Source organism: Hibiscus syriacus, unplaced genomic scaffold, assembly GCF_006381635.1.
Source record: "Hibiscus syriacus cultivar Baekdansim isolate YM2019G1 unplaced genomic scaffold, ASM638163v2 tig00110940_pilon, whole genome shotgun sequence".
NCBI classification, from domain to species: Eukaryota; Viridiplantae; Streptophyta; class Magnoliopsida; order Malvales; family Malvaceae; genus Hibiscus; species Hibiscus syriacus.
Window position 1 is genome coordinate 362,460 of NW_024062923.1, and position 20,024 is coordinate 382,483.

The window sequence follows — 20,024 nt, forward strand, 5'->3', positions numbered from 1 at the left end:
TAGTCTTTTTAATACATAAACTTTCAATTTTTTCAAGACTTACGTTAAATTTTTAACATGGTACTAAAATGAAATAAAAACTAAACGTTATGCGTGATTTTGAAAAAAAATAAAAAATGTAAATATCAAAACGAGAAAATAACCTCATTCGCAACGCGATCTCCGGTATCGCAAATCAGTTTCCAGATTCGCAACGCAATAGTCGAAGTTTGTGTTGCGATTCATTCTAATTCGTTGCGATAGGCGAAGTTCGCGTTGCGATTCCTTCCAAATTCGTTGCGATAGTCCAAATATTGCATTTGTTTCTTAAGAATTTTTTCTAAAAAGATAGAATTTGCGCGGACGTGTCGAAGACACGTATGACCACGACCACGACCACGACCACGACCCGAGACGAGACGGCGGCGGCGGCGGCGCGCGAGAGTCCCCCTTGTTCTCTATCACTCAACAAGGAAGTGGGAAAATCAAGCCTTAAATACCATTCCCAATAGTGTTTCCAATATTATGTGGGATTGAGCATTATAACACTTGTTTCCAATACCATTACCTTCATTGTTGTAAGAGTTTAATTTTGAAACTAAAAAAATATTTATTCGAATAAATAACTTACCCTTTGAGGACTTTGATCATAAATGAAGTAATTGCTAAAACTAACTCTGATTCGAATTCTTATAGTGTTCAAATGACTTACTTGCAAAGAGTAGATGATGACCAAACAACTCGATATGTTTCCTTTGTGTCATTATCAGCTAGTTTTCGTAGCATCCTCGGTTGAAAACTTCCATCATTGTCTCCTTTGCATTTGTTTGGTTAATATTTTTCTTCCATCAAAGTCCTCAAATGGTAAGTTATTTATTCGAATAAATATTTTTTTAGTTTCAAAATTAAATTCTTACAGACAATGAAGGTAATGGTATTGGAAACAAGTGTTGGTAATGCTCAATCCCACATAGTATTGGAAACACTATTGGGAATGGTATTTAAGGCTTGGCTTTCCCACTTCCTTGTTGAGTGATAGAGAACAAGGGGGACTCTCGCGCGCCGCCGCCGTCCCGTCTCGAGTCGGGTCGTGGTCGTGGTCGTGGTAATACGTGTCTTCGACACGTCCGCGCGAATTCTATCTCTTTAGAGAAAATTCTTAAGAAACAAATACAATATTTGGACTATAGCAACGAATTTGGAATGAATCGCAACGCGAACTTCGCCTATCGCAACGAATTGGAATGAATCGCAACGCGAACTTCGCCTGTCGCAACTAATTGGAATGAATCGCAACGCGAACTTCGTCTATCGCAACGAATTTGGAATAAATCGCAAAGCGAACTTCGACTATCGCGTTGCGAATCTGGAAACTGATTTGCGATACCGGAGATCGCGTTGTGAATTATCGATCGCATTGCGATTTACTTGGTCATTTTGGCAAATCCAAAAAAAATTTGTCAAAATCGTATATTACAAGGCATTTTCGGTCACTGAGGTTATTTTCTCTATCAAAACAGGCCAAAATTGATTAGTTTAGCTACTAAACAAGTCATTTACCCACAAATGAATAGTGGGGAATGAATGAAGCAAGCTGTAAAACGCGTTTGGGGGTCACACTGATATAGTCAGTTAGGGTTTAGTCTGCTTCTGAGAAAAGAAGCCATGAATATGGTGCTACAATTGATGTCATTAATATGGTCCTGCAAAATATTTCACTGAAGAAAACATTAATAGTAATTTATGTAGATAAAATGGATTCACCGCCGACGCAAGTCACAAATGCAGTCGCTAAAAACAATGATTCAGGTCACCCAAGTCAACAGTCATCTTCAAGACTCAACCTCCCCATTTAATTCCCTCACCTTCCTCTCCGTCTAAATCTCCATAAATATTCATTGCACTCTCTCCCTCTGTCATCTTCACCACATGCAAAGCTTCTTTCTTCAACCTCCAAGTACAAAGCTTCGTTCTCCAACATGCCAAATCTCCCCTCACCCTCATTCTCTCTGCAGGTTTTATTTGTGGCTCTTTGTTTCTGCGCCTGCTCGCACGCCGGCAGCAGCAGAAGCGGCAATGATTTTTTCGGAGCCGAGTGTTTGGCTGTGCCGGCGGCCGAGTTTGCTGGCTCTCTAAGGACCACCATCGATGCTGTAAGAAAAGTGACACCCATCGTCTCTCGGTTTGGCAACCTTTTTGGTGATTTTCGACTTTCTAATGCCATTTCTGATTGCCTTGATCTCCTGGATTTTTCTGCTGATCAACTTAGCTGGTCCCTGTCTGCTTCCCAGAATCCAACAGGTACTTCACCATAAACCCTTTTTGGTAAAATTGCGGTTTTCATCCCTATATTTTCTCAAACCTTTTATTTATGCCACTAGCTTTATAATATTTTTGTTTTGTTGAAATAGTCGACGCCATTATTTATTTTGATTAATATAGATTTTTATTTAGAGCAACCATTTCAGTACAGAAAAATGCATGCATGATACTTAAAAGCAAGCAGTACTGAATTTTGAACATAAAAGAGGGGGCAAAAGAAGAATTTTACCTATATTAAACTTAGGTAAATTATGTTTTTATTACCCTGAGTTTTGGTCCGTTTTAGTGCATAAACTTTCAGTTTTTTAAAATCATACCTAAAGTTTAGTTTTTGTTTCATTTAAGTACTCACAGTTAAAAACTTTAATTTTTGTTTCATTTTAGTACTCTGGTTCAAAATTTACGTTAAGTTTTGAAAATATTGAAAGTTTAAGTATTAAAATAGATCAAACCGATAGTTTAGGTATTATACGCGTGAAGTTTTCTACGACAATGTACTAAAATGAAACAAAAACTAAAATTTAGATATGATTTTGAAAAAAATAATAGTTTAGGTACTACAATGGATCAAAACTGATAGTTTAAGTACTAAATATGTAATTTACCCATTAAACTTTTGTGGCCTCTAGTTAACTTTAATTCAACAATATAATTTCCAAATTTGCAGGTAATAAACATAACAGCACTGGTGACGTGTCTTCTGATTTAAGGACATGGTTAAGTGCTGCAATGGCGAATCAGCAAACATGCATGGAAGGGTTCGACGGTACAAACGGCATCGCCAAAACGGTAGTCTCCGTGAGTCTGAACCAAGTCACTTCACTGGTCAGTAACCTTCTCACCATGGTGCACCCAGGTCCCAGTTCCAAGTCCAACGAAGCCGCCGTCTCCGCCACTAACCGTGGCCGGGGAAGTGCAAGGAACACCCGGTTTCCGACGTGGTACAAGAGGGAAGACCGGAGATTGTTGCAAGCAAATGGGGTAACGGCTGATGTCGTGGTTGCAGCAGACGGGACCGGGAACTTCACGACTATAATGGACGCTGTGATGGCGGCTCCAGATTACAGTATGAACAGATTTGTTATTTACGTTAAAAAGGGTATGTATAAAGAGAATGTGGAAATCAAGAAAAAGAAATGGAACCTTGTGATGATCGGTGATGGAATGGACGTGACAGTCGTATCGGGGAACCGAAGCTTCATTGATGGTTGGACCACGTTTCGATCTGCAACATTTGGTGAGTGCATCACTTTTTTTTAATGAAATTGTAACATTCGATTTTCCGATCGTCTCGATTCCGACTCGAAAATTAAAAGTTCTCACTTGATGTCAATAGTAATGTTATTGTCCTAAAATATGCAGCTGTAAGTGGAAGAGGATTCTTAGCAAGGGACATAACATTTGAGAACACGGCAGGACCCGAGAAACACCAAGCGGTAGCACTTCGATCCGATTCCGACCTCTCGGTTTTCTTCCGATGTGCCATTAGGGGCTACCAAGACTCCCTCTACACTCACACGATGCGTCAATTCTTCCGTGATTGCAAGATCACCGGAACCGTGGATTTCATATTCGGCGACGCGGTTGTTGTGTTCCAAAACTGCCAAATCCTAGCCAAGCAAGGCCTACCGAATCAGAAAAACACGATCACCGCGCAAGGTCGGAAAGATCCGAACCAGCCGACGGGGTTCTCGATCCAATTCTGCAACATCACAGCCGATACGGATCTGTTACCTAATGTTAACTCGACTGCTACATACCTTGGGAGGCCCTGGAAACTGTATTCAAGAACCGTTATCATGAAATCACACATCGGTAGTTCTATAAGGCCACAAGGGTGGCTTGAATGGAACCAAGATTTTGCTTTGGACACATTGTATTATGCCGAGTTCATGAATTTCGGCCCCGGTGCCGATCTCCGGAGCAGGGTTCAATGGCCCGGCTACCATGCTTTGAATAACTCGGCTCAAGCCGGGAATTTTACTGTGGCTCAGTTCATTGAAGGGGACTTGTGGTTGCCGTCGACTGGGGTTACATATACTGCAGGATTAGTGGTATAATTTAGCAGTCAATGGACCATCATTTAATTTGGTTGTAGTATAACACGACATATGGTGTTATTTTGTGTTTAATTTCTTTCGTTTATAAAAGTTATGTTTATTTTCATTTTACGATAATTTGTTCAAAAAATTTCAAATATTTGACATTAAACGTTCATACAACTTTATATATGTGGTGTTTATATCCAAAATCTCAGAATAATAATAATTTTTTAATCATTATGATCGTTTGATTCGTATTTGGTCAATAATTAATTGAAAATTTTTGGGTGTTGTATTATAGCCTTCCATTAACTAGCCATTCCTTTCAAATTTAATATACTTTAGATTAAGTAGACGAGTTCTTAATTGAATGGTTCTCGAAATTAGATGTCTCATTAGATGTTACATTTTGATTTCGTTTTAATCTTCATTTATTAAAAAAAAGAACGAAATTAATATGTTATTATAAAGTAATATCACGTCATCATTGAAAAATAAAAAATTTACCACATTAACAATTCTATTTATTTTAATCACGGATGACCAAAACATAACATTATATATAATTTTTTAAAAAAATTTAAATTACCCAAACATGATAAGTGAATATCTAATACAAAGTTCAATAGTTTACCCTAATTTTTAATATGCATGGATCCTTATGGGTTTAGGTTTAAAATATATATTAAACATTTTTTATTAATTCAATTAATTAATTAATTTCAAACTAATTAAATGATAAATGAAATTTGGAAAAAGTTTAATATTACAGTTGTGGACATTACAATATAATTTAAAAAAAAATTATGATTTTATGTTGAGGATACGGTTTACAGTGTCACGATGATCTTGAAAAATTGCAATTAAGAGTGCTTAATGAGTTGAGTAGCTCAAACTCGACTTAGTCAAAATTCGATAAAAACTCGATTCGGGTAGACTCGACTTGAATTCGAGCTCGACTCGAGACTTTAACGAGCTTAATCGAGCAAATTTTTTTAACATGATGTTTAGTCATGGCTTAAGCAGAAAATTATAAAAGAAAAAAAGAATCTAAGCATGTGATTATTATTTATGAAGGGACAAAAGTGAAATGCAATTGACATAATCCCGTGAGCAACCATGAGACAATCGTCAACTTGCTTAATTTTATTATGCTAATTAAGATTAGGGTCAAGTACACAAACGGTCCTCTGATTATAGGATATTATTTTATTGAGTCCCTTGACTATTAAAAGTTATAAAATGATCCATCGACTATAGGTAGTTGCTTTGTTGAGTCCTTTAACTATTAAAAGTTACAAAATGGTCACTCGACTATTCATTATGTTTCAAACTCGTCCTTTTTTAAAAAAAAATTAACGGTCATCTAGGTTGGACGTTAGCATGCTGATTGAGACATGATAGTCGTTTGAGATTATGAGATCATATTTTATCATATCTCAGTTAATAAGTTAACGTAAAGCTCATATTGTCGTCATTTTTTAACCAAAAACGATGAGTTTAGAACATAATGAATAGTTGAATGACTATATTGTAACTTTTAATAGTCAAGAGACTTAAAAAAGCAACTCCCTATGATCGGATGACTATTTTATAGTTTTTAATAGTTGATGGACTTAATTAAACAATATTCTATTATCAAGGGACCGTTTATATACTTTACCCTTACGATTATAACAATTTCATTACCGTACTCGTTCTTAAATATGGCTTGTTAGATTGAAAAAGTAAAAATTAATTTAAAAAAACTGTGGCAGCACTGAATTATTTGACATGAGATGCATGTGAAGAAAAATGGGTGCCCATGATAAAGCCCTCACCTTCATTTATGTGTTTGTATTTATTCATGGCATTGCCCCAACAATCTTCCTACATCACCATCTTCTCATTCATTAACCAATAAAAAAGGTAAAACTACGTGTTTAGTATATAAACTATTAGTTTTGGTCCGTTTTAGTACACAAACTTTTAATTTTTCAAAACCACACCTAACGTTTAGTTTTTGTTTCATTTTAGTACCAATGTTCGAAATTTAATGTTTTTTTTGAAAGTTTAGGTACTAAAACGGATCAAAATTGATAGTTTAGGTACTGAACACGTTAAGTTTTTAACGGTGGGTACTAGAATAAAACAAAAACTAAACGTTAGGTATGATTTTGAAAAAAATTAGTTACTGATAATTTAGGTACTAAATACATAATTTACCCCAAAAAATACATACATATTTAATTAAAGAAATCAATTAACATTTCCCTTAAATTGCGGTTGGATGAATCTAAAATATTAATATTTTTCTTATCATTTTCCGGTTAAAAACTTTCTTTATAATATTTTCGATTCAACAAAAAAATATTAAAAAATTAACGTTTTAAATTGCGTCTGATAAAAAAATATTATAATTTTATGACATTTTTATATCACACTTATTTTCTATCGTTTCTTAACCTTAAATTAGTTGACAAGTACTAATCAAAGTTCCGCGTATTCTTTGGTACTTAAATTTAGACATTTCTGCAAAGTTATTAAAATAATAGCACCGTATTTAACTTTGTATTCTTGTTACAGGTACAAAGTCACATAATAATGTTAAAATTCAATTAAATTCCCTATTGTTCATAACTTTTTAATACATTTATTTTTCTTGTCTCGAGATATCTAATAATCACATAAAATTCATTATATATATATAATATAAGTAATTATAAAAATGATTATAAAATAAAGTTTATTCATAATTTTATTTATCATTAATAACGAATATTTTATAAACATTTCTTAAACCTATCTCGAAAAATACCTTCTTTTAATCATTTTTGATTGAAAAACTTTTTATTTAAGGTAAATTATTCTTAATATTAAAAAATAACGTTTTTTGATTTTAATACTTAATTTTATTTTTTTAATCACATTAATTTTAGTTTTTTTTTGTTTAGTACAATCAAAGCTCCGCGTTTTCCTTGGTACTTAAATTTAGACATTTCTGCAAAGTTATTAAAATAATAGCACCGTATTTAACTTTGTATTCTTGTTACAGGTACAAAGTCACATAATAATGTTAAAATTCAATTAAATTCCCTATTGTTCATAACTTTTTAATACATTTATTTTTCTTGTCTCGAGATATCTAATAATCACATAAAATTCAATTATATATATATATATATATAAAGTAATTATATAAAATGATTATAAAATAAAGTTTATTCATAATTTTATTTTATCATTAATAACGAATATTTTATAAACAATTTCTTAAACCTAAGATCTCAGAAAAAGATACCGTTTTCTTCAATCACTGCAATCAATTAATGAGCTCTGAACTCACAATTTTATTTAAGGTAAATTATTTTTTATTATCTAAACTAACGGTTTTGGTTTATTTTAATACTTAAACTTTTATTTTTTTTCAAAATCATATATGTTTAGTTTTTTTTTTGTTTTAGTATCTCGTTAGTAAAAACTTAACGGATTTACATGTGACACCTTTTTTATGGGTAAATTACATCATTCGTCACTCATCTACCTTCTCACTCCTATTTTGGTCATAAAGTTAATTTTTTTATTTAATTACTTAACTTTCAAATTACTTCTAATTTAATCACTATAACTTTTAAATTTATTTTTTATTTTAATTATATATTAATAAAATAATAATAAAAATAATATGTCAAAAAATATTAACAAAATAAATTAGAGTGATTAAAATAGGAGCAATTTGAAAGTTGAGTAGTTAAATTTAAGGGTAAATTACAAATTTCATCACTAAACTTTACTCTCTCTCCTATTTTACTCACTAAACTTTAAAAGTTTTCAATTTCCTCAATGAACTTAGTACATTTGGGTTTTTTTCGGTCACTCTGTCGTTAAAGAGTTAATGACGTTAAAACAACGCTATTTTAAAAAAAATTACACCAAAACGACGTCGTTTTGCATCAATATAAAAGCCCATTTATAACAGTGTTAGTGAGAAAACGGATGGGTGACTAAAAAACCCCAATATATTAAGTTTAGTGAGGAAATTGAAAAGATTTAAAGTACAGTGAGTGAAATAGGAGAGAGAGTAAAGTTCAATTATCAAATTTGTATTTCACCCTAATGAAAGTTTTTACACTTTTAGTATCAAAATAGGAGTTATAAGATAGTTGAGTAATGAATGATGTAATTTACCCATAAAACTAGATACTAAATCAGATCAAAATTAATAGTTTAGATATTAAACCCGTAATTTAACCTTTTATTTAAATACAAGAACATGTCAGTGAACACATTTTTTTTTCAAGTATCAATATGGTCTCTCAGTCGCAATTCTCAACAATTTGACTTGTCTGATATCTCATGGTTCTCCTATAAAATAAGCAAAGATCTTTTAACCTTCTGCAACCACCACCTTTCCATGGCTACCACCATTATCAAACTCTTCATCACTCTCTATTTCACCTTCTCTTTCTCTTCAACTTTAGCTGTAAACTCTTCTTCAACAACAAACCTAGACTCCAGTCTCTCTTCCATACGGAACTTCTGTCGATCAACACCATACCCAGACGCTTGTTTCGATTCATTGAAGCTTTCCATTTCAATAAACATCAGTCCCAACATACTAAACTACCTTCTTCAAACACTCGACACCGCGTTATCCGAAGCCGGAAAGCTCACGAACGCTTTCTCCGACGGCGGAAAGGCGAACGACATCGTCGAGAAACAGAGAGGGACAATGCAGGATTGCAAGGAGCTCCACGAGATCACACTGTCTTCCTTGAAAAAATCAGTGTCGAGAATCAAATCAGGCGATTCGAAGCAACTGCCCGATGCAAGATCCTATCTCAGTGCAGCACTAACGAACAAGAACACGTGTTTGGAAGGGTTGGATTCAGCGTCCGGGTCTTTCAAACCCGTGTTGGTGAACTCTCTGGGGAATATTTACAAACACGTAAGCAACTCCCTTTCGATGATTCCCAAATCGGGTAAAAAAGGCCATAAGAAACGTCGATTGCTGGGGTTTCCGAGCTGGTTGAAACCCAAAGCTCGACGGGTTTTGCAGAGCGGCGACGAGACGAATACGATCCGAGCGAGGTGATCACTGTGGCGGCTGACGGAACGGGGAATTTCAGTACCATAAACGATGCCATAAGCTTTGCTCCGAACAATAGCGATGACAGAGTCATAATCTACGTTAAAGGAGGAGTTTATGAAGAGAATGTGGAAATCCCAAGCTACAAAACCAACATTGTTCTTCTTGGAGATGGAAATGATGCCACTTTCATTACTGGTAATAGAAGTGTGGTTGATGGGTGGACTACATTCAGATCTGCAACTCTCGGTAATCTCTCAAAAATGTTTATTATACATTCAAGGGCAAACTACGCATTTAGTATCTAAACTATCAATTTTGGTCTGTTTTAGTATATAAACTTTCAATTTTTTAAACTTAACATTAAATTTTGAATGATTGTATTAGAATGAAATAAAAATTAAATTTTAGGTATGATTTCAAAAAAAATGAAAGTTTAAATTGAAAGCGTTAGTATTAAAATGGATCAAAATTGATAATATAGATACTAAACATGTAATTTACCCTATTTTTAGGTTTTATTCAAATTAAGTAAATCTAAGTTGAATTAATTAGGGTTTTAATTTTTTATATAAATTTATATTTAAATCATTTAAGAGTCAGATCATTTGAGTTTATTCGATAAAGGTTAATTAAGACTTAAATCGAATGAAAACCTATTAAAACATAAAATACGAGATTGATCGGTTTAATCGATTTTTCAAAATCATACATAATGTTTAGTTTTTGTTTTACTTTAGTATTCGTTAAAAACTGAACATAGTTTTGAAAACAAATTGAAAGTTTAGGTACTAAAACGGTAAAAATGACCAAAACTGATAGTTTAGGTACTAAACGCGTTAAGTTTTTAACTACGGGTATTAAAAATGAAACAAATGATTTTTTTTTAAATTTATGTACTAAAACAGACTAAAACTGATAGTTTATGTACTAAACTCGTAGTTTACTCAATTATATATGATTCAAACTGTTTAAATCAAACATTGCGATTTAACTATTTGGTTCTCATTGCAGCGGTATCTGGTGAAGGATTTTTGGCTCGGGATATAACAATCGAGAACACCGCAGGCCCTGCGAAGCACCAAGCGGTTGCATTACGAGTAAACGCCGATTTCGCCGCATTATACAAATGTTCGATCAATGGTTACCAAGACACGTTATATGCTCATTCTTTCCGACAATTTTACCGCGAATGCGACATATCGGGCACCATAGATTATATATTCGGTAACGCGGTGGTAATTTTCCAAGCATGTAACATAATCACTCGAATGCCGATGGCCCGTCAGTTCACGGTGATCACGGCGCAATCTCGAGACACCCCGGATGAAAACACCGGGATTTCGATCCAAAACTGTTCGATTCTCGCCACCGACGAACTGTACGGGAATTCAAGAACTGTTAAGAGCTACCTAGGAGGCCATGGAGGATATATTCGACGACGGTTTACATTGAATCATATATTGGTGATTTTATAAGTCCTAGTGGATGGACCAAGTGGTCTAAGGATGAAGGCTTGGATACCCTTTATTATGGAGAGTATGGAAATTATGGACCGGGTTCGGAGACAGAAAACCGGGTCGATTGGACCGGTTACCACGTGATGGAAATCGAGGATGCTTATAATTTTACATTGTCGGAGTTGATTACCGGTGAAGCTTGGTTGGATTCTACTGGTTTCCCATATGATGCTGGGATTTGATGATATATATAAATTGCCTCTTTAGTCCTTCATTGTTTGATTTCTAACAATGCAATGGAAGTCTAGTTCAGCGTGGCCTACAAGGTCGTGAAGCTATTGAATGTAGTGTAGATATAAGATAAGGGAATTTTTTTCACTTCACATGTCAGATCCCACATGGATCCCGAGTCTTTTTCAAAGCTTAAGTTTGTGGTGTAGCAAGTGGGTCTTAGACAAATCAATTATCAAAGTTCCAAGTCTACGGACTGTCCATGTAGATTGTAGCCCCAAATGGACGCAACGCAACATGGTCTGTTGTTTACCTGTTGTCGTCGGCACTGCACCGCGGTTCTATTTGGCTTCAACGTTGGCCACCCGACACCCACCGTTTATTGACTCGGCCACTAGAGATACCAACAAGGCTGTTAATATAGGCTCAATAATGCTCATCCGACTGCCATCTTTACATACCTCGGAAGATTCTGATCATTCTCATTTTGCTCTAAAGAAAATTAAAATGCCATAATCGGAAAATTTGTGTTCTAAAGAATGTATTGAGGTTGCTGGATTCTTATTCTCCTTTGGTTACAAAAATCTATTACCAACCACATGTACGAACACGGAAGTTCTTTGCCCATGGATGATTCGAGGGCCAGCTAATTAGATTATTTCCATAATTGGAATGGAACCAAATATTTAGCCGACATAACCCAATTATTTAATAGGTAGGTGATTCCTTCTTGTGTTATGTGTGATTGGTGAAGGTCGACCTACCTTACCAAAATTTTCGAATTCTTACTATTTTTGTGGTCATACCCAACTTAATACGTATGCAGGGAATCGATTTCTTTACTCGATATTTTCTATTCAAATTGATTTCGAGTTACAATTTCATAAACTCGATTTCACTCGAAATTTTTTAAAATCTAAATCGAGTTGTAAAATATAACTCGAATAGTAACTTGAAATTTTTAGTAATTAGTAGATTGATTTTCAAGTCTAAGTTAAATCCCTCAACTCTGTATGTTATATATACATCACATATGAAAAAAATATAAAATGTATATGGTTGTAAAAAATCATTTAAATTGAATATATCATAATATTATAAATATTTACCATTAAGTGTAAATAGAAACTCGAAAATTCGACACAACTCGATTCGAAAAAATTTCAAATCAACTTCAAGTTATAAAATAAGACTCGTCAAGTCGAATAACTCAAACTTTTTTGATTCAATTCGACTCGATCAAACGCTCACCCTTATTATGCATTCGAAGTCAAAAGTGTGAAACCTTCCCCTGCAATGGAACTGGAACCCGAGGATGCTCATCAATATAACTTGGGGCCATCTCATTTTCTTATTAGTTCTAATGGATAATGGAAATTACTTAACAAATGATTGTTCAGAAAAAATTAAACCATTTTTTACATGATATCTCTTTTAGTTATCTATCAATATAACCTTATGAACAGCCGAACTGCGATATCGCCGAAAATTACTGAATGTTTGGATCAAGGAAAATTACTTGTATGAGCTTTGATACCTTGCTAAAGGAGATTGTCGAGCTGCGCTTCCAGTTCTAGTATGTCCAACATGTTGATGGTGAGTTTTTCCTCTGAAGAATACTCTGATTTTAGGAGTGATTGAACTTGGATATGGGCTTCAACAATATTTATCCTGGATAAACATAACAATTTTCTTAATTTGATGTTCGATAAGCCTGCTAAAGAATCCAAATATTCGAAACTCACTTCGATATTAGATAACTACTCGGGGTGGTATCCAAAATTACTTAATAAATTTGGGATGGCATCTTACTTGATTGGTTTGAAAAGAATTGTCCGTGTTGATGGGTTCTGTAAATAAAGCTTCATCTTTGCTAGCACCTGTGGAAGTTCTTGCTGAATGGCTGAATTTACCTGTTCGAGAGATGAAATCCATCAGTCGGTGAATCGAAACTCAAAGTATAAACAGAGTTGCCACTAAAAGAAATGGCAAATCTTCAAAAAACCAACACAAACGGTAGCCTCTCCAAAATAGGCCAGCAAAACATGAATTGAAGATTCGACACACCTTCTGCACAAGTTCAGCCACTTTTTCCGGAGTAGCAAAGGCTTGTTCCTTGAGTGGCTTGGCCATAACGTAGTCTAGTTTTTGATTCCGAGTACCAGTAGATAATGCAACTTTTACGGCAGTTACCTATTGTAGACATTGCCAACAGTCAGGAATTTTATTTCACTTAAAAGTTTAATTTATTTCAATTAGGAGTCTACAGTCTACTCTTTTAAGATTCTAATATCCTGAAGTAATGAAAAGACCAACCAAAGAAAAAAAGAAAAAAACATACCTTGGTAACAAATGAAAGCATAGGATCCACAACTTGCTTAGTGACCGCCATAATAAACTCCTCGCAAGTTGCTTTTAAACTTTTCTCCAACTCCTGAAAGTAAGCGGAAAAAAATGCGTCACACTATTGATGGCCAAGCAAATTCCCAGCATCAATCATAAAAGGGGGGGGGGGGAAAGAAGGGAGGGGGCATTGGAGTTAGTGTGGTAATTGCAGGAGAAACATAAATAGTTGAAGATTGAAGATTATTTTCAACATGCACCAAAAACGCATGCCACTTTGACTCGTTGAGAACTATCAATAAATTAATCGAAAGGTAAATTGTTAACCTTCTTCGCATCTACTTGACTTTCCAAAATACGGGGAGATAAGGTCCTGGCTAATGATGTTGATCCGGTCCAGTCAAATAATGATGCCTGGCCTCCAAGTATCCGTCTCAAGTGTTCCTATCAAAGGCATTTTAAAGCAGCCAAGTAAAAGAAAGGTAAAATATGAATGAAAAAAAAGGGTTGAACGTTGTTCGTCTTCCCAGTATCTGCTGAAACTCAAAAAGTGCTTCAGCTTCTAAATTTAGGCTCGGAAAACTTACCAGCACATGAGAGAAATCAAGTTCTTTGTGTGTAACGGAAAACTCTATGTCAAATGGTGCTATCTGCAAGGCAAAAACTCATCCCGTTCATTAACAATTGAAGAACCTAATAAAAAGAGAGCAAAAGAGAGGAATAATGAAGGTAACCTGTTCTCTTAATATCAGAAGATGCTTTATAAGGAAGAGCTGTCCATCCATTGGTGTTGATCTCTTTGAAATTAGTTTGCTTGCTTTCTAGGTAAAATTTAAAGATTAAAGAGGGACAAATGCCAATGGTTAGATATCCAAGCAAGCCCACTGTTTATTTTAGAACACGCTAAACAGTGAATATGCCTGCCAACATGCTTATCCACGTGAAGAAATTGCATCATTCTACAGCATTAAAATGAAAATAACTTTAGGCCTGGTATTCAGCTAACTTACTTGGATAGAGTCGGAACAAAATTCTACAGCTTCCTGAGAAAAACAGCACAAATTAATTATTTAACAGAATACACAAAGGGCAATGTTTAGATAAGAAACTGAACAAGGGTGATTATTCAAAAGCACCTGAGCCAAGCCAGTGAAGACTTCCGGTTCCAAACACTGATACAATTTTGAAAGAATAGATATTGTTTTCTCTAATGGTGGATACCAAGTTTTGAATACAAATGGATTTGCATCAACCTGTGCAAGAAAAAGAAAAGCATTATCACAGATGGAAGTGTTAATTTCATGTAATTGTATTTCCAAAAGGGGAAAACATTAAGTAAAATTCAAGCAGACATGAGTGCTGTCCTACTAATCTGGCTAACATCAATCTCCAGATGTCAAAGCTGCAGACATTGCATACCACTTAGACTTTGCTTGGTATGAAGGATAGATATGAGGAAGGATGGAAAATTTGTTAATCAAATGGCTAAGATTCAAAGCAAGAAAGTGGTTATGAATCTTAACCATTTGATTAACAAATTTTCCATCCTTCCTCATTTCTATCCCTCGTACCAAGCAAAGGCTAAGTGCTTCCACTTGCAAGTCTGCAAGTAGATTTTAGACTTGCATGTTTGCTAACCAACTGAAACAACCGCACACAGGGCTAGTACAACAGGATGACGAATTTGTTCCCATTCATATACAAATTTTTCCATTTCATATTACAATTATTTCTATGTAGGGAAAAAACTCATGCCAGAGATGTCACATCCACATATTGCACATGCTTCATTCATTAAAGGAATGGAAACAATGGAGTTGCAACTCAATGTATTATTGTTAGCGTGTTGGGTAATGTAATAACAAAGTCTAAACAGACACACAAACATATAGCTAAACACTTATGTCCGGGCAGAAAAGGGAGGGAACAAATAAACGCAAATTGTAGGAAGTTCTAAAATAATGGTTACAAAGAGCATAGATACAAGGGCCTGAACCAGAAAGAGCAACCTTGACTAGCAGGAAAAATTGGCTTGCAAATTTGAAAATTGTCCAGAAAATGAAGATTTAAAGACACATCATTATCTACAAGCCGGGGATAAGGGAAAGTGTTAGTGAACTTACAGAAGAAGTTTCTGTCTTCACATCTTCAGACTGCTGCAGTTTTGCAGGGTAATCTAAATCTTCATCAAATGGGATATAATTTGCAATCTGTGTAAGAAAGAAGACAATGATTCAACTAAAAGAACAAATATGGGATGAAAATAAATTTCGTGTTGCGATGTGTGGCATTCCCAGCCATGCACACTCCAAATAAAAAGCACAACATAATTGTTCCTAACATCGTAAGCATAGAATGTAACTGTTAGCAAGTTTCGCTTCAATCTCAAGTTATGGACAACTAAAACAATTGTGCTTTCAATAACGCAGAAGGAAGTCACTGACAATCATTTGATTTCTAGTACTATCTATCAGACAAACAAACCAAGACTTCATTTCCAATCAACTACTGCAAATATCAAGTAGCCAAAAAATAATCCTATTCCTCAATAAGGTAAAGTGCTGGTAGCTTACATTGATTTATGAGATGTACACAAAGAGATATATGGATAAATAAGCAATAAACAGACCTCGTCACGGATGTGTGTTCGAGCACGAAAAGTCAAGCGTTCGTGAATGTCTGCCAAAATTCTTTCTAATGTAAGACGTAGCCCAGCCAATGACTCACTTTTTCGGCTAAGCTGTTCTCCCAATACTTCAGTTTTGAGGATATCAACCAGCTCACAAAGAAAATCAACATTTGTTTCATGAATGAGTTTTGGACGTAATGTATCATATAAGAATGTAGACCTGCAATCCAATATGACTTAGTAAGACATTAAGCCATGTAATAAGGAAACAAAATGAATACGGTGAAAGAGAAAAGAAAGCTCTACAATATAGGCAAGAAGGGAACTTACAAAGGATCTATTAATGGTGCCAAACTTGAAACATCCTCTGAAGAAGAAGGGAAAAAATGATCAAAGAGTTGGTGCTCTAGTTTACAGACCTGCGGCCATGACAACATGTAGACCCCAGTTAATATAAAGTAGTACTGTCTTCAATTTACAAACACCAGTGTAAGAAACTTGAAGTTTCAGGCTAGATATTGTATCTGATGCACCAAACATATAAAATGTGCAGAGAGTGTATGCCCTAAGTAACAAGTTTTGCTTCAGCCGATCAGAAGTTCCAAGAATCATAGTCATATACAGGAACTAAACATAAGGACAGTTAGTTGACCATACCTGCATTAGGTAAGCACATCCTGATCTAGTCAACGATGGCAAACCCTCTTTCTTGGAAAATTCAGATATTCGCAGATGCACTATGCCTTTTATCTAAAAAAGCATATATTAACGGAAACATTAAGAATTGGTTCAAATACTACATTAAGTGGTGTATGCGAGTGGTAGTGATAAATCATCCACTCACCAAAGAAAGCCTCTGTTCACAGTACAATTTATGGCATTCAGCAAGAACATGAACATATTCTTTCCTTGATGCTCTGCTTTCAATTTCTTCTAATACCGACTTAAGCTGCAAATGCAAACTGTTAGTGATCTCTTCTGAAGGAGAGTCATATTTCTATACATGTGACAGCTTTCAGACCAGAAAAGGAAACCATTACCTCACTAGCAGCTGCCTTGAAACGGATATAAATTACAGATGCCTCAACACCCTCAGAAAGAGATGCTTTGTTGCCACCACTGCTCCGAATTGCTGCCTGAACCTGATGATGGAAAGAACAATCATTTTGGAAGCATTAATCCATTAATCCATCTATAAAAGCATATCCATGTATGTAAATTTGACCTAGAGATGGATATTTTACCTGAGAAGAAGCACTTCTCATAACAGAAAGCACATGAGAGCGGATCATACCCAGGGCCCGGGACTGTAAAAACAGGTTTCCATATATTTTAGTAGATCATCTATTTATATGCATACATTTCATTTGATAAAAACAATCCATAGATCGCCACAATAACTCCTTACCAGCAGTTGACGGAATTTTAGCAAATAAACACTAGATTCTGCATATTGCGGATTACTTTCAACATACCTACAACGAAAAAAATTTCAATAATAAATTTTGATAACAATTACTTAACAAAGGGACAATTATTAAGCAATTGTTGACTAGTTTGCAAAGCTGGACTAAGTACAAATGTAACTTACGATATGCACTCGTCCAGCCGTTTAAGAAGTGGGAAAAAGTTTTCATTTCCAACATTCATGTTTGGAGAATAAAAGTTTGAAGTAATCTGCACACAAGAGGTAAAATTAGACAAACCATGAATTTCAGAACTATTGCACTAACAGAAATTCATCAAGACCCCTATATATATTGACATAAATCCTAAAGGATAAAGGGTGTAAACCAGGACAAATAAGCAATATATAAACTGAAAGTAAACTGATCTCTGGTTAAGATAGCATTCAAACCTTACATTCTCCAACTCATCAAAATACTTGAGCTTACTGCGAAGTGCTTCAGCAAACCCAATCAGCTTTTGCTTCTCCAGGACCTGCAATAAGAATAAGATGGTGATGCAATCAATTGACCTTAGTTTTAGAAGGTGCACCGAGGAAGAAAGGGTCCCTGGAGCCTTTCATAGGCGAGACGCACTTTTATACTAAAAACCCTATAAATTAATTACATAAGATATTTTGTACTCAAAACGATATGATAATCATAAAGCACAGCGCCTGCGCCCTCTTGGAAAAGTGTGAAATGCGCCGGAAGCACGCGCCCGCCGTTCACCGCCCCGCTGCGCCCGGCGCGCAACTTTTAAAACTAAACAGTTGACTAATTTAAACCAAAATTTTCCATCTCACAGACAAGTGAATTACAGCTATTGAACATAAAGCCGAAAGTGAAGCTAGAAACAAGAAGATAAAACTAGATTCCAAACCATGCAAACAAAAATCATACCAGTCGATCACATGCATCATGAAGTGTTTTAGTTTTTGTTGCTACTGCTTGGTGTTGCAGCTGTAGTTCATTAAAAAGGTCTAAGGTCTCATCCACCTGAACAAAAGTGTACTCTTAGCTTAGAAATCACAAGGAAAAGATAGATCTAACTTAATAAATAGCCAGCAAAGCATATGAGAGAATATACAGAGATATAAAATAATAAAACAGAACATGGACGTACTTGTTGAAGTATACCATCACAAGTCTGTTTGCGGTCTGTTAGAGTATTAACATAGTGCTGATACTTCTCTTCGGTCTAAAGTAAGAGAATCAATAAGAAGAAGTAAACAAATATTCAACAAAATTACTCCATGAACAAATATTTTGCAACAAGATATCGCTACTAACCTCCGACCTCATGGCCGATTCAAGATCTGTGAACCATTTATAAAACTGCACAGGAAAAGGAGACGAAGCAAAACCTTTAGATCCAAATGCGTCAATTTCATTAAAACTTAGCAGAATTAGATTATTAGAAGAAAAAACAATGTAACCATCCACGTAAGATTAGATGTACAATTCACAAAGATATATAACAAATTTTATTTACCTGATTTGTATTGACCAAAATTGCTTCAATAGCTCCAGAATCAACGAAATCGTTAGCCTTTGTAGAAACAGACAAGCCGGTATCTTGCCCATAGGTTCTCTCTTGAGCCTACATCAGCATAATCCATACATCTTTCACCAAAACATTCATAATGCAATTAAAAGAAGAAGAAAAAAAGTAACCGAGAAGCAACATAATTCCTCACCAAATTGGCCGGAAACGGCCGTTCGGCAACAGCATGAGATAGCATTAGGATAGTTCCTTGCTGCTGCTCCGTCAAAGGCGCATTCTAAACACAAATCCAAAATAAATAAATCAAATTGAAGAAGAAACCAAATCTAAAACAACGCATTCAGTTCCACACCACAGATCCGATCCTAAAACTAAAAAGTGTTCGAGTCTTCCGATAATTATCAACAGTACAATCGCATTTTACTTTAAAAAATAATGTGATAACATTTACGTTACAATAACGGCCCCGGTTAAGAGATCGGATCTTTTAATTGCTAGATTTAAAGATTAAAAAAATTAAAATCAAATTTTCAAATTAGTTATAAGCTGAAAGTTTTTTTTAAGTTCATAGAGATAAAATCAAAGCAGATCTGAGTAGAAGAGGCTAAAATCGTGAAGTTTGAAAGCAGACACTGTTGAGTTCTGAAGAGTAAGTTCAAGAGGAAACGAGGGAGTAAGATTACCTGTTCCCATGTAGAAGCGAAGTTGTAGCCTTTGGAAATGGCTCCAGATTTGGGGAGATTCGGAGGTGTAGCTGCTGTATTCGTTGCCATTTTGTTTGTTTTCTTAGTTTTGTAGAGAGTCTGGTTCTACTGGACCAGACGGACCTTAGCTACCTGATTTTGTTCATCAGACGATGCTGGTAATTGAATCTAACGCCATATTTTAAAGCCGGTTGTTTGTTTGACGTGGTGTGAAGGCTTAAAACCGATGACCTTTCAAGTACTGTTTTCAATTCAACGACGCCGTATCCTATTCTAAACCGTTAGTTGTATTAT

General features: G+C 35.1%; 2 protein-coding genes and 1 pseudogene across 2 annotated transcripts; 2 read left to right on the forward strand and 1 right to left on the reverse strand.

Annotated features, from left to right (window-relative positions):
- The first annotated feature begins 1,943 nt into the window (after positions 1 to 1,943).
- LOC120147769 (pectinesterase/pectinesterase inhibitor PPE8B-like) lies at positions 1,944 to 4,406 on the forward strand. Its single transcript, XM_039161078.1, has 3 exons — positions 1,944 to 2,280; positions 2,969 to 3,538; positions 3,664 to 4,406. Exons 1-3 carry the CDS (start codon positions 1,959 to 1,961, stop codon positions 4,359 to 4,361), a joined length of 1,590 nt encoding a protein of 529 aa, XP_039017009.1. The 5' UTR covers positions 1,944 to 1,958; the 3' UTR covers positions 4,362 to 4,406.
- Positions 4,407 to 8,693: 4,287 nt separating this feature from the next.
- On the forward strand, positions 8,694 to 11,114 carry LOC120147434 (annotated as a pseudogene).
- A 1,304-nt stretch (positions 11,115 to 12,418) lies between these two features.
- LOC120147707 (conserved oligomeric Golgi complex subunit 3-like) lies at positions 12,419 to 19,910 on the reverse strand. The gene is made up of 25 exons (XM_039161019.1): positions 19,710 to 19,910; positions 19,220 to 19,303; positions 19,015 to 19,122; positions 18,813 to 18,857; positions 18,646 to 18,720; positions 18,423 to 18,518; positions 17,938 to 18,015; positions 17,666 to 17,751; positions 17,483 to 17,549; positions 17,319 to 17,381; positions 17,115 to 17,216; positions 16,919 to 17,023; positions 16,732 to 16,824; positions 16,405 to 16,493; positions 16,075 to 16,294; positions 15,569 to 15,655; positions 14,582 to 14,698; positions 14,456 to 14,488; positions 14,180 to 14,266; positions 14,033 to 14,095; positions 13,773 to 13,889; positions 13,444 to 13,536; positions 13,170 to 13,295; positions 12,915 to 13,015; positions 12,419 to 12,773 (listed from the first exon to the last, which is right to left on the reverse strand). Exons 1-25 carry the CDS (start codon positions 19,797 to 19,799, stop codon positions 12,644 to 12,646), a joined length of 2,355 nt encoding a protein of 784 aa, XP_039016950.1. The 5' UTR covers positions 19,800 to 19,910; the 3' UTR covers positions 12,419 to 12,643.
- Between the last annotated feature and the right edge of the window lie 114 nt (positions 19,911 to 20,024).

Excerpts from the sequence above, each read along its gene's own strand:
- LOC120147769 (XM_039161078.1), top strand. The coding sequence starts at position 1,959 with ATGCCAAATCTCCCCTCACCCTCATTCTCTCTGCAGGTTTTATTTGTG. Across the intron at positions 2,281-2,968 it reads TGCTTCCCAGAATCCAACAG|GTAATAAACATAACAGCACT; the intron begins GTACTTCACCAT and ends CCAAATTTGCAG. Across the intron at positions 3,539-3,663 it reads GTTTCGATCTGCAACATTTG|CTGTAAGTGGAAGAGGATTC; the intron begins GTGAGTGCATCA and ends TAAAATATGCAG.
- LOC120147707 (XM_039161019.1), bottom strand. The coding sequence starts at position 19,799 with ATGGCAACGAATACAGCAGCTACACCTCCGAATCTCCCCAAATCTGGA. Across the intron at positions 16,494-16,731 it reads GATGTGCTTACCTAATGCAG|GTCTGTAAACTAGAGCACCA; the intron begins GTATGGTCAACT and ends TCATGGCCGCAG. Across the intron at positions 14,489-14,581 it reads TCTTCACTGGCTTGGCTCAG|GAAGCTGTAGAATTTTGTTC; the intron begins GTGCTTTTGAAT and ends TGTTTTTCTCAG.